This window comes from Rhamphochromis sp. 'chilingali', assembly GCF_963969265.1.
Source record: "Rhamphochromis sp. 'chilingali' genome assembly, chromosome: 2".
Lineage (NCBI taxonomy): Eukaryota > Metazoa > Chordata > Actinopteri > Cichliformes > Cichlidae > Rhamphochromis > Rhamphochromis sp. 'chilingali'.
The window spans coordinates 38,776,288-38,790,275 of record NC_137930.1 but is presented as its reverse complement, the minus strand read 5'-3'; the positions used below and the strand labels follow the sequence as shown (position 1 = coordinate 38,790,275).

At 41.1% G+C, this 13,988-nt stretch overlaps 2 protein-coding genes across 3 annotated transcripts in view; one reads left to right on the top strand and one right to left on the bottom strand.

Annotated features, from left to right (window-relative positions):
• Nucleotides 1-3,068, top strand: part of mbd2 (methyl-CpG binding domain protein 2) — a 29,942-nt gene extending 26,874 nt beyond the window's left edge. For both annotated transcript variants that reach the window (XM_080874996.1, XM_080874995.1), the window contains one exon: nt 2,370-3,068. In XM_080874996.1, coding sequence (XP_080731122.1) covers nt 2,370-2,472 — 103 coding nt within the window. In that variant the 3' untranslated portion in view covers nt 2,473-3,068. The remainder of the gene's footprint in view (nt 1-2,369) is intronic.
• A 7,722-nt stretch (nt 3,069-10,790) lies between these two features.
• Nucleotides 10,791-12,879, bottom strand: LOC308391667 (lysozyme C-like; the record flags this gene model as incomplete). The annotated part of the gene is made up of 4 exons (XM_080874325.1): nt 10,791-10,857; nt 10,953-11,031; nt 11,385-11,543; nt 12,621-12,879. 4 exons carry the CDS (start codon nt 12,877-12,879, stop codon nt 10,791-10,793), a joined length of 564 nt encoding a protein of 187 aa, XP_080730451.1.
• Nucleotides 12,880-13,988: the final 1,109 nt, after the last annotated feature.

The following is a 13,988-nucleotide window of genomic DNA, read 5'->3' as shown; positions in this document are numbered from 1 at the left end:
TTTAAAACCATTTAAAGGAGGAGATTAGATGCAGTAAGAGACTACAGGCTACAGACTCAGTTACAGTTACAGGAGTCAAACTGAGGAGTTAAAACGAGTGCAGCAAGAGAGTACAGTTTGCAAATTCAGTACTACACCTATCAAAAAAGAGGTGAGGGGATTATAAATGTCATGACGAGACATTCAAAGTAAGCTAATGAAGGATTCGTCAACATATAAACTAGTGTTGAAAAGAAATACAAAGTAGGGATTCAAAACAGCACAATAAAAATACAAATACAGAGGTTGAGTACTTCAGATGGATTGACTCAAAGTGAGATGAAGGAATGATTCTGAATGGCACAATTAACCTTTTTAAGTAGGCTCGTCATAAAACAGCTGATTCAAAATCGTTAAAAACCAAAGATTGTAAATTGCACAGTGAAAAGAAAATACCAACTGGAGAAAGAAATTGGATTCAATACAATAGAAACATCTAAAATGGGAAGAAGGTGGGATTCCAAATGGCATATTACGAGTTCAAATAGAGAAAAATGTAATCATCTGTAATCAAATTAATAATTAAATTAAATGGAAAAGTAAGCTTAAATGGAATAGTGAGACCAGTATAGGGCTGAGAACTGAAAGAACGGGGTGATTCCGTATATAAACAAGGGAGGACTCAAACAAGCCTCAATGAATGACAAATTGCGTGAAGGAGGGAATCAAATGGCACAATTAAATATTTAAAACAGAAGGTACAGAGGGCGACTACAATGGCAAATAAATAATTCAGGATGGTAATTAACAGGGATGACTAAAGTTAGAGCTCAAAGTGGCAAAGTGAAAGCATCAATAGGGGTTCAAAGCGGCAGGATGATTGATTCAAAAGAGATTTATGATGGAAAATGGAAATGAAATGAAGGAGGAAGGATTTGAAAATGCCACAATGATGGATTAACAATGGCTTAATTAGACATTTGAAAGCTCAAGGATGAGAATAAAAATGGATTTTGTTCTGTATTAAAAAAATGGGGATTCACAATGGCACATTGGGAAAATTGGAAACTTAGTGGTCAGCAGTGCGGTCAAATGTCTTTGTTAGGCTGAGGGAGACGGGGAGGCTGAGGAGGAGGAGCAGGAGTAGAACATATGATGTGTGTGATATCACCTCTTCTCTCCTGCTGAGCGAACGCTTCACTCTGATGTTTGATATATTATTAAAATGTTTTCTGTACAAGCAAAAGGGTCCTAGTTGTCCTAATTGTAGCTCCACCCTCCTCGTTATTGTACCAAGGAGGAGGAGGAGAAGGTGGGGTGGGGTTAATGGAGGAGTTAATGATTAACATGGAAGCTCAGTGCATTAATTGGATATTTCAATGTGTACAGAGGCGAATGTTTATTATTCTGCAGGAGGAGGGAGACACACGGCAGTTAGTTTGGGGGATTTTATTAAGATGAACTTAATGAGTCAATTTGGGGTTTATAGAGAAGGAAGTGGGAGGCAGAGTTTTATTCAGAGGTCTCCACAGAGCCTCACAATCTATTTGTTGGGAAGATATCAGTGCTTGCTTGCACTTCATTAATGCCTACACACAAGTGGCAGCTTTTTACCGGTAAATATTTTTTAGGACAGTTTTTCTAAATAATCCCTACCAAACTCAAACATTAATTCCAAGATTTAAAATATCTTCACTTTTCCCAAGAGCATTGTCTTGTCATGCAAAAAGATGGACAAAGGAGGCCTGATTATCATAGAAACTAAAATAGGCTTATCTCATGTAACCACAAGTAAAAATGTAGGTTAAGAAACACACGATCCAAAGGTTTTAATCTCAGGATCAGTGAGTGTGCTGATCAACACGTTCAACAAAGCTGGGTTTTCTTTGTGTTAGCTGAACAAACATTAAAGCCCCAGTCACAGAAACAGGCTAGTACAATAGTGGTAACTTTTTTTCATGTAATCCAGGCTTCTGGTCTCTGGTCACTCTCACATAAACATTTAATGAGGCACATCGGTCAGTTCACTGATTGAGCATTGCTCACTACAGGTTATAAAATGTGTGATTTAAAAGAAAGATATTAGACATATAACATGACATATAGACTAATGATCTAATCATCTCTATTTCAGGCAGAAAAGCACCTAACAGAAAGGGCCTGGCCCACTTAAGGTCAAGCATGCTGTAGGGCTGGGGTAGAGTTAATTTGAACCCAAATGCTTCTTGAATTTATGAAGTGCTAATTTTTTTTTGTTTTTACAGTTTAATTTAAGCAAATAGGAACTGAACTTGAAGGTTGTTTTACAGAACAGCCCATCTTTTAAAGATCTTTCAAACTCAGACGTGAACTGTCATAGTAACTCCTCTTCTTTCTTTGTGTCTCTCTAGAGTTCCTCTGTTTACCAGCCTCAGGGTTATCACCGCCTTCATCTTAATCCAGACAACAAACCAAAAACCAGACCTCCCACAGCCCAAACGTCACCCGTTCTGATCCATTGTTTCCGTGGATGATCGCTTCAACCTTCCTGTTGTGGAGCCTTTTTTGCACTTGACATTTCTAAACATCTGGAAACATTTTTTTTTCCAGAGTCACAGTAGCAACAGTGGGAGCAACAACCACAGCAATAATGACACAATACCAGCAACAATGCCTCTGACATCGGAGGCTACAGTAGCAATAAGTGGAGCCTGAACCAGCTTGAAGCAACCAAAGCCTTTAATCCTCTCTCTGTGCAAACTTTACAACAAGCATTTCTTTTATTGCAGTTTTTCTTTTTAATATAAAGTAGATAAAAAAAAAAATAAAAAAAACAGAATGTACTTAAGAGCAAGTCCTTCATAAAGACCCAAAGTCAGGTTGCAAACTGCTGGATGGCTTTTGCTAACTCTACTAACTTTCATTTTTTGCTCTTTTATGATTTTGGTTCCTTTGTGGTGTCATATGTCAGCTTCAGGGGTTTTAATGAAATAATGAGAATTTACAATTATATGAAATAGAACAATTACTTATTTAAAGATAAATTTTATACCTTCTGAGAACATATGTGTACATTTTCTGGACTGGACTGGAATAAATAATTATATTCAGAGTTATGTTTGTCTTTTTGTTTTTCTCTGAGCATGGAGGCTGTTTCCCCAAAATGAGGCTAAATAGGTCAGATATCGGGAATTGAAGGGAGCTGAAGAAGGTTTACAGTTAATAACACTGTGCAGACCTCCCCCTTCTTGATATGTAGTGGTATTTTCGCCTAGCATCTAAACATTTGTTTTGCCTGAATGGTCACACACCTGGTCTCACATGAAAATCTCCTTCTCTGAAAGGATCTGCAAAGAAGGATGGGATAAACCTCTGTAAATCCCGCTGTGCAAAGCCAGCAGAGACGTTCCCAAGAAGACTGAAAGCTGTAATTGCTGCCAAAGGGATTTATATCAACTACTGAATTAACAATGTGGAATCTGATTTTTAAAAATTTTTTATTTCACTTTAGCTGTATGCGGTTTTCAGTGTATACCGACGGCGTAAACCTATACAAGTAGATTTTAGTGCCATCCCTCTAATTTCACAGTAAGGAGTTAGCAGATCTGGGGCCTTTATCTCTTGGTGCTTATTGCTGTGGCAGATAAATCAAGGTACAGCCGCCAGGAGGCTCCTGCAAATAAATTATGAGGAAAAACCTGGGATGAGAAGTCATTGTTGGAGCTCAAAGAAAAGTTAAGTAATCAGCGGGTAGTTTGTTCTGTCAGACATTTGGCACAAACTGCTCCCAGTCCAGATGTTGGAGTCTGTGTGTGATTGTATTGGTGTTCGTGGTGTTTGTGTGTTAAAGACAGAGTGAGACAAACCAGCCTGCCAGTTCTGGCCTCATTTGCATCTGCTAATGGCTCCATGATGCCGGTTTCTGATCACTGCAACCACACATTTAAAATCCTGCTTCTGTGCCAGATGCTCCTCTCTCCCTCTGCCTCGTTCAGGGATTCCTGCTTCCATCCTGTAACAGCAGCTCCGTCCGTGCTCCGCATGAGAAAACAGCAGCTGAGGTTTGACTGGAGGCAGGAAGCAGCACCAGTAATGATGATTTCAGGTGATAAATCTGGATTTATGCTCAAACTTTACAACCGTGAGCATGCCACTTTAAAACCATGAGCATTACTGTGCTGCTGCTGTGAAAGCTTCCTACATGTGTAGGAAGCTAGCTGCAGACCTTTGCTTCTATTCAGGCACAAGAACACTTCAGTCAGAGATGCTTACAGCACAGTGAGAGGTTGTGAAAAGTCTCTGTCTTTGAGGGGGCTCTTGAAGAATATGAGAGCATGAAAACTTCATATCATAAATAGAAAAAGCTTAACACATCCAAAGAGGATATGTTAAGCTTTTTTTATGTTTGAGAGGGAAATGCTGTGTGCTGTAAATGTCCGGTCTCATGTTCATACCTACAGCACATCCTAGTAGTATAAATATCTGTTCCATAAAGGTACTCTGGTCTCTGGTGAGAGCCTCAAAATGATTCAAACCATCACTGACCTTTCCAGATAACAAATATGAAATTTTTACTCTTTAAAAGTGGAAAATCTTCACTTTGAATACATGGAATCAATGTAGAGCAAATACTTAATGATGAACTCTTTGCCCTTGGTGAGAGGTGGCGGGAGTGGGTATCCTAGTATTCCCTCGGCTTGCTGCCTGTTGGGGTTTTTCCTGGTGGACGAGAGTTTTGTTCCCTGCGCCTTTGGGTTGGGGAACGGGTCCTGACTGTCGTCTGCGCTTATGCATCAAGTGGTGGGTCAGAGTACCCAGTCTTCTTGGAGTCCCTGGGTGGAGTGCTTGAGAGTGCTCCACCTGGACACTCTGTTATCCTACTGGGAGACTTCTATGCTTATGTGGGCAACGACAGTGAGACCTGGAGGGGCGTGATTGGGAGGAACGTCCTCCAGGATCTGAAGTCCACAGTGTTTTGTTGTTGGACTTCTGTGCAAACCACAGTTTGTCCATAACAAATACCATGTTTGAACATAAGAGAGTCCATAAGTGCACGTGGCACTAGGACATTCCTGGCCGCAGGTCAGTGATCAATTTTCTAATCGTATCGCCAGACCTGCGGCCATATCTTCTGGACACTTGTGTAAAGAGAGCGACTGAGCTGTCAGGATCAGGTAGCGGGGGAAGATGCAGGACAGACTTGGAAAGTGACTGTGCACTGGGAACGCCTGGCAGAGGCCCTGGTTCACGAGATCTTCAATGCAGACCCTCGGCAGAGCTTTAACACCATTCCGAGGGAGACTGGGGCCATTGAGTCTGAATGAACCATGTTCAGCACCTCCATTGCCAAAGCCGTTGCACTGAGCTGCAGCCGCAAGGTGGTTGGTGCCTGTTGTGGTGATAACCCCTGAACCAAATGGTGGACACCAAAGTTGAAGGGAGCTACCAGGTTGAAGAAGGAGCCCTATCGGGCTTGGTTAGCCTGTGGGACTTCGGAGGCAGCTGATAGGTACTGACAGACCAAGCGGAACGCGGCTCAGGCAGTGGCTGACGGAAAAACCCTGGTGTGGGAGGAGTTTGGAGTTACCTTTGTCATCGATTCTGTTGGTAATTTTTATGGACAGAATTTCTAGGCGTAGCCAGGTGGCAGAAGGCTGTCACTTTCTTGTCTCAGAATCTCATCTCATCTTTTTGTGGAAGTTGTGGTTCTGTTGGCTTCATCAGGTAATGGCCTCCAGCTTGCACTGGAGCAGTTTACAGCCGAGTGTGAAGCGATAGGAATGAGAATTAGCACTTCCAAATCTGAGGCCATGGTCCTCAGCCGGAAAAAGGGTGGAGTGCACACTCCAGGTCAGGAACGAATTCCTGCCCCAAGTGGAGAAGTTCAACTATCTCGGGGTCTTGTTTATGAGTGATGGGAGAAGGGAGCGGGAAATCGACAGATTGATGCTGCGGCTGCAGTGATGCGGACGCTATACCGGTCCATCGCGTTGAAGAGAGAGCTGAGTGTATAAGCAAAGCTCTCAATTTATTGGTCATTCTGCATCCCTACCCTCACCTGTGGTCATGAGCTGTGGGTAGTGACTGAAAGAACGAGATTGTGGATACAAGTGGCGGAAATGGGCTTCCTTCAAAGGACGAGGAGTTTGGCCAGAAAAGAGCTGCTGCTCCTCCACACCGAAAGGAGCCAGTTGAGGTGGTTCAGGCATCTGATAACGATGCCTCTGGGTGAGGTGTTCCAGGTATGTCCCGGTGGGAGGAGACCCCGGAGCAGATCCAGGACATGCTGGAGAGATTATATCTCTCGGCCGGCCTGGGAACGCCTTGTTGTTCTCCCAGACAAGCTGGAGGAAGTTGCTGGGGAGAGAGAGGTCTGGGCTTCCCTGGTTAGGCTGCTGCTCCCGCGACCCAGCCCCGGATAAGTGGAAGAAAATACATGGATGGATGTATGGAAAAAAAAACATTCTGCACAGTTTGCGGATAAAAGTACTCGATTGTGTCCTGTTTTTAAAATGTCACCCTCCTCCTCTTGCATGTTAACAGTCAGAAGTGTAAGATAAACAGGAGAGAAGTTGCAGCTTTCATGTTGCATATTTCATGAATCTGAACATAAAACTGAATCTATGAGCGTGCAGTGGGTTCATCAGCATTTTCAGTCTTTAACCAGCTGTTTCCTCTGGAATTAAAGCAACAAAAAGATAAAATTAATAACAAGCAGAAGAAAAAGGCTCCAGTGCCGAGGAGAGCTGCAGAGCATAATTATCAGGGTATTTGTCACCACGAGCGACCCCTTTCACATACACAAATTAATTGTTTGTGTTTTTAATGTATGAATATTCATGAGAGCGGCTTTAAGGATATAGGGTTAGGGGTTAGAGAATCCATTATATCAATACAAACACAAGCTTGTGTGTGCGTGTTTGTGCAGTCGGCGTTTGTTCTGGTTATTTCTGGATGTCACATCTGATTGTTTCCATCACAACACACACAGCCTAAGTGTACTTTATGGGAAAGCAAATGAGCAGCAGCAGAGTGCATTAAAACAATTTCAAAAGTCTTTTGGCCTATTATGGTTTTCAATTATCCATCCATTCCAATTCAGTTCAATTCAGTTTTGTTTGCATAGTGCCCAATCACAACACTAGTCTTCTCAAGGTGCCTAAATCTCCTTCCGCTACAGAGCTTTGACATAAACAACATGATAAATTCAGTGTCATGTGTATTTGTTAGCCAAGCATTTCTGAAATGAGTGAAGCCAATGTGTTTTCAATACATGCTAACTGGCTGTCACATGTTTAAAATACTCTGGGTTTAGTCTTCAGCACTGTGAAACTGCTATTTTCTTGTTAGGGATTCATCTTTTCAATGACTTTTACTGCAACTTTAAAAAAACTTTTGAAAAGCAGATTGGTTGAAATGGCAAGACTGCATCCATCCAGTGGCGGTTTCCTAGCCTGTTTGGCGCCCTGGGTGAACAGTCCCTCTGATCCCTTTACCCCTGGTCCTAAAGTGTATATTTATTTTCTTACTCTTCTTATATTTATTGTTTGTTTACTTGCACTGCTGTAACTGGAGCCTCGTCGTCTCGTCTCTCTATATAGGGCTTTGGAGTTGACGTCATGCCGTAGTGCATTGTGGGATGGGATGTGCCATGTCAGAAGGCAACAAATCAAAACAAACACAGTGTTGGAAGCTGTACTGCCAAAACCATGCTTAAAGTCAGCGCAAAAGACAAAGGGCTGTATCGTGACCGATTGCGCCCAGACGCCAAGAGACGGTACGTGGAAAAAATAGCGTGCATCGGTAATGTGGACCCGTATGAAATAAGGCAGTGGAGTAGAAACCCAGACAGCCTACCACCGTTGTCCTATCCCGATATCTTCGCGTACCTTGTCTGTGGAGTCAGCGCATAGGGGAAATCATTTTCGTAATTATAAATCCCTGGAGGCGCACATCTGATTCACAAACTGTTGGGTACAAGATTTGGCCGTTTTTAAGCCTCCACGTTGTGAGTACGTTCACCATATGACCAAGATACAGCCAGAGGTTGCACATAACATTGACTTCTCCTCAGCAGCTGCCCCAAAATTTGCTCTAGATGAACGATTCATGATTGATGCCAGCTGTGTGTTGCCATGTAAATAGTTTGCATTTCATGTGTATGTACTTGCTAAGTACATGTGAATAGATCTTGAATTTAAAAAAAATAAACATACTTTTCTTTCTGTTTCATTGAAACCACTTTATAGAAAGTACAATTCTTTACAATGAACTGTACATGCAACACAGCAGTTTTATGAATATTCAACAAGAGCAAGTTTCATTTGGCCCTGGTTTGACAACCACACTGGGGCACATATTCACCAAAACACAGCACACCTTAACAATCTTATCAATCAGTGCTGTCTTCACTCTCACATGATGTGAGTAATCGGATTGGCATTGTAGTGTGTAGCATTTTGAATTTGTTACGCAAACTACCTATTACTCGCTCAACATGAATTCTCAGGTGGGCAATTGCTCTCGTTTGGGGATGGCAGAGAACTTGATATCCGCTCGTCTGACCGCTGCAATCCAAGCCTGACGTCTTCGTTTAGTATTATCGGATACATGAGATCCCTCCCGTTGCCTCCAGGAGGGGAAACAATGAAAAGAGAGCCCATTTTCCAGCTTCTTGCCTTCCCTATCGTGTGATCTACCGTTGCAACCGACAACACAGTGCGTACGAACCATAGCTGATGCTTCCGTGTTTTGTCTGGCCTACTGTCATGGCGAGAGGGGGCGTGGCCTCCCTCCCGTGACATCACGCTCCAAAGCCCTATACTGGACTGTATGTAGCATAGATGAGAATAAAGTTTACTTTGACTTCACCAGCAAGCAGGCGCACCGAGGGCTCTCGTGCTCACTTTTCACGTATAAAATTTCGGAAAAACATTGGTACAAATTATAAGTCTGTATCATAATGTCTGGTGTTTTCGTGTTTGTTGTTTTGTTTTTATTTTGTTTTATTTTGCGAGTTGGTTATTAGACGCTGCTCCAGCCAGCCAGAGAATCCCTCGCCGCCCCGCCCTCTCCTCTCTGTGCCGCAAGCAGCAGGCGCACCTCGCAAACTAGGGCGCCCTTACTCCCAGCAAATGAGCGATAGAAAACTGATCGGTGCCTATGCCATCCCTAGTATGCGCTGGCATGACGTCGGGGCAGCATGAGTACGAGCAATTTTTTTTTCTGCCGATGCCCGTGATGCCGCCCCCACCACGATGCCGCCCCGGGCAACCGCCTGTGTCGCCCGTATCAAAAATCGCTACTGACTGCATCTGCAGACTGTAGACGGAAAAGAAGAAAGTATTCCACTATAGGTTTGTGAAATCTGATTTTGAACCATCATATTGAGCAAGGTCCAAATAATCAAATCCACTAATTGTTTCCCATATGGAAAAGAAATATAAAAAACTTATCAGATGCATCAGATGTGGCCTACTTCATATAGTGAATCATATAAGGCTTATATGATTTACTCATGAAAGTGCCCACTTTCATACATTGTTTTAGTAAGTATCCAAAACATACAAGTTTCATTTATATGATTTTTCTAGGGATCTTATATCTGTTTTCACTCTTGTATGCTTTTCATACAAGTTTCACACAAGACAGATACAAACTTTACAAGATTTATATATATCTTTTCCATGGGAAACATCTTTAAAAAACTGTTGTTGTTTATTAAAGATTTTAGCTGATAGGTGCTGCTTAAGCACATGCTCTGCTACAGTCCACCAACCCATCCAGGGTGCAACTGCTTCTCACCCAACAGTGTGTGAAATAGTCTCAACAGTTAATCTAACGATTTGTGTTTCTGGACACAAATTTCACAGAATTTCCCAACATGCTTTGTGGCCTTAAACAAGACTCTTGTGAGCACCTCTGTCAAAGCAAAAGTTTTTGCACATTGCTGGTCTGTAGCATCCCCAGTACTAGACACCCCACTAAATTCATCCCATGGTCAGACAGTGCAAAAAGCCCATTCTCTCTAAAAAGAACATGGCAGCACTACTTAGGCTTGCCAAGCTGCATGTGAACCATCTATGAGACTTTTGGAACAATGCTCTTTTGACAGATTAGATGTGGAGATGTTTGGCCATATTGCATAATACCACATTTGATGAAAACCAAACACAGCACATCGGCGCAAACACTTAATACAAAGCGTGAATTAAGGTGATACAAGAGTAACGATTTGGGGTTGTTTTGCAGCCACAGTACAAGGACAACTTACAGTCATGGAATTAACCAGGAACTCCTCTGACCCAGTCTATAACAGAATGACTGAAAAAGAAAAGAACTGACATGTTACACTGCCCAGGATAAAGTCCAACCTGATTCAAAGGCGGGACCTTAAGTGCATAAACGAATACCCACAAACTAAATAAACTGAAGCACTGTTGTGAAGAAGAGAGGGCCAAAATTTCTCCACAACAATGCGAGAGACTGAGACTCAGATAGAGAATGATTAATGATTCAAGCTACTGAAGCTACTGTACTTAAGTTTTCATAAGGCTAATTTTCCAGTCTGTGTTACTAGCCTAGAATAAGACAACCTAATTGTAAAGAGTTAGGAGAACAATGAAATGTAAAAAACAAAACAAAACATAGTTCCAATCTTCTAATGGTAAGCCACACAAACTGAAAGTCAAGATTTAAACTGAATTTATTGGTTTTAGTAACTAAGTAGATTTTACTTCTTTAAAATCAAATATGGAAACAGTTTGAATGTTTTAGAAGATAATGGGGACATTTTATTATGCCGATGACACCCTCCTGTTTCTATGTGTTGATTAAAGACCGCATCCATCCAAATAGGGTGTGAGATCACGACCTTGACAGTGATTACGCCATCCATACCTGAAACCAGACACGCAGTTAATCCTTTCACAAATGACTGTCTATCCAGAAAAAGCAGGACCATCAGTTTTTAGAATCACATCATTCATTCTTACCAGGCTGCGATGCCTTGGGGGTCTGTAACAACACGTTTGGCGCAGTTGATTGCCACGGTGACATCATCACTTAAAAGGTCTGTGATTAAAAAAAGTAAATACATGATGGCAATTAAGATGTGGTGATTGAGGTAAAACAAGTACAACACAGGAGAAAAGGTATTAATCCATCCACTTTGACACACGTTTTATTGTATAAGCTTGGAAAACAGTGACGTACAAAGAAAAACTTAAATTTTATCTCTAGTGGGCTGGACCAGTATAACCTTTGCATAATAACTGATAGAAGATGTGATTTTCTCAGTAATAATGCTTTTTATGCAGATCTTTAGGTTCTTTGCTTGGATGAAGTTCTAACAACCCCTCATGCCATGAACCAATCCTAAACCTTGGTATCATTCAGATCACAACAAGACCTGGCTCATCACTGACCCTTGCAATTGATTTGGCATCCATTTCTGAAAGACATGATTTTGTCATTGCACCACCAGCGATTATTAATCTGAAAGATGCCAAAATCAGTGGATCCATCGTTGTTGTGGTGCGTCTTCATGGTGTCGTAGTCTGACTCCCATTTGGTCAGGCAAACCCCTGCAGACAAAACAGGAGACATGGACTCCTGAAATCTAAACGTCAGGTATTAAAACCAACACTTTCTCATTTATCCACTTTTCTCATCAGAATCACATTTTTATCATATTTGAAGACCAAACTAATAGTGTTCCACTGTGTTTTTTTCTAACTAGGTACACTTTCAGTGCAATGGCAGTTTTTTTGGGATTATTATCATGCTGAAAACTGAAGCCTTACCAATCAGAGTTCTTCCAGATGGTATTTAATGGCAGATTAAACTCAGTGGTGTTGGAGAGTTTGTCAACATGGATGGAATCATGAATGCAGAAAAGTACCATCAAACATGACAAAGCCTCTACCATGTTTTACGGATGCCCGTTCCAAACCCGCTCCATTTCCAGGGGCAGTTCAATCGTTCACGTCTAACCCAACGAATATACTTTTAAACTGTCACTGGTCTAACCTTGCTGCACAAGGAAATAGCTTCTGATTGGATCACTTCCAAGCTTGTCCCACACTTCTATGCAACTTAATTAGTTCTGCTTAATATCTCCAAGATTTAACATCTCCAAGATTTTTTTTAATCTCATTTTCATTCATTGACAAAAGTGTCAGTACATTTCATCACAGTTTTTGTCCTCCTTCGTTTGTTTATATTTAGTTATTGTTTTATTTATTTTTTTAGGAAAAAAGTTTGTTGAGGAAAACTGTGATGGAAATTAATGGTCAGCTACATTAACACTGATCCATAAGACTTGTTTTCACTTCTTTATGCCTGTCTAATTGGGTCATTTCTGGCATTTTTGTAAATTCGACCAAAGAAATGGGAACAAATGATGTGTTTTTGCAACAGACCGAACGTAACGTAAAGTAACAAGCTGTAACAAGTATGGTAAAAATGGCCTGTATTTGTATAGCCCTTTACTAGTCCCTAAGGACCCCAAAGCGCTTTACACATCCAGTCATCCACCCATTCACACACACATAGTGTGTGTATCATAACAAGCTGATCGTAAAGTGCCTAGCATGGGATTCACATGTGAAGTCATTTAGCTCTTGTGTGTGAGACCAGGCAGTCTGACAGGTCATACTCACAGTCAGCCAGACTGACATCGCGGTAGCCGTCCATTCCACTATCCTTCAACTTGTGGGCCCATTCACAGCGCTGGAAGCGTTTAGCGTTCGCTACAGCCACCAAGAGCAAAAAGAATAGACTTTTCATCATGGTGTCTCTGCTGGTCTGAATTTGTCCAGAGCTGTTGCTGAGTTTTCTGAGTTGTAACTGTCTAGGTTCAGATAAGAGGACCTGAGCATGAGTCACGCAAAAGCAAATAGCAAGCAATGGTGGGTTCATGGTTACAAATTCCAGACAGACAAACAAAGCAGATCAATCAGAGTGAGACAAACTGATGTTTGAGGAAGTTTTTTTTTTTTTAAAGCAGTTCTAATTAATGGCAGAAACAAAGCATACAAAGCTTTATTATTGATTTTACACCACAGGACCATATGAATCATACCATGAATATAATATTGCACTAAAAAAAGACTAAAATATAAAATGCTTTTAAAATTGAACACAATAATGGATACAACTTGAAGTTGCCACATTTCAGTCCAAATGTAAGTCAAATTTTATTCTAATTTCCAGATATTTCTCAAAAAATAACAAGCATTTATGTAGTTACCCAGTTATAGCTCAAACAGTGAAAAATAATGTAAAGAATTAAAAAAGAAATCATTAAGTCATCATTGGTGTATGGAGGCCCGTTTAAGCCACTAGAAAAAAAGTATCCATAACTCAAAATTTCAACTTATTAACTCGAAATTTTGAGAAAAGTAACTCGAAATTTCGAGTTAGCTCTGCCAATCAGTAATCTATGTGAATGACATCATTTTCTTGTTAGGAAGGATATGGCGCAGAGGAACACTCACTGTAAACTGCATCGCAACAAATTGGAGATTTCGAGAGTACGTTTGCTGATAGTAACACCATGTGATTCAGCTAATAACACAAGGATTTCAGCATTGGTGAAGCCATGTTGAAATTATTCAGCAATTTGTGCGTTCATGACTGGCTGTAATACCGGTAGCTTAGCTGTAGCATTTGTAGCTGAGGGCTTCAGCTCCGGGGTAACAAGGAATGACGTCGTCATTCACGTAGATTACTGATTGGCAGCGCTAACTCGAAATTTCAAAATTCTTTTTTTTTTTTTTTAAGTGGTGGAAACAGGCTTTCATACTGGTGATAACCCAAAGTGTTTGGAGAAAAGGAAAATTAACTTTTTGAAAAAAAATTCAGTTGAAGGATTATTTTCTTGGAACTCTGACTCTAAAGACTTGGATAATTTAATACAACAAAAATTACATACACAGGGTGGTTAGCACTGTCACCTCATAACAAGAAGGTTCTTGTCAAGGATTGCTGTGTAGCAGGCAGGAGATTGGACCTAAAATGCAGGACTC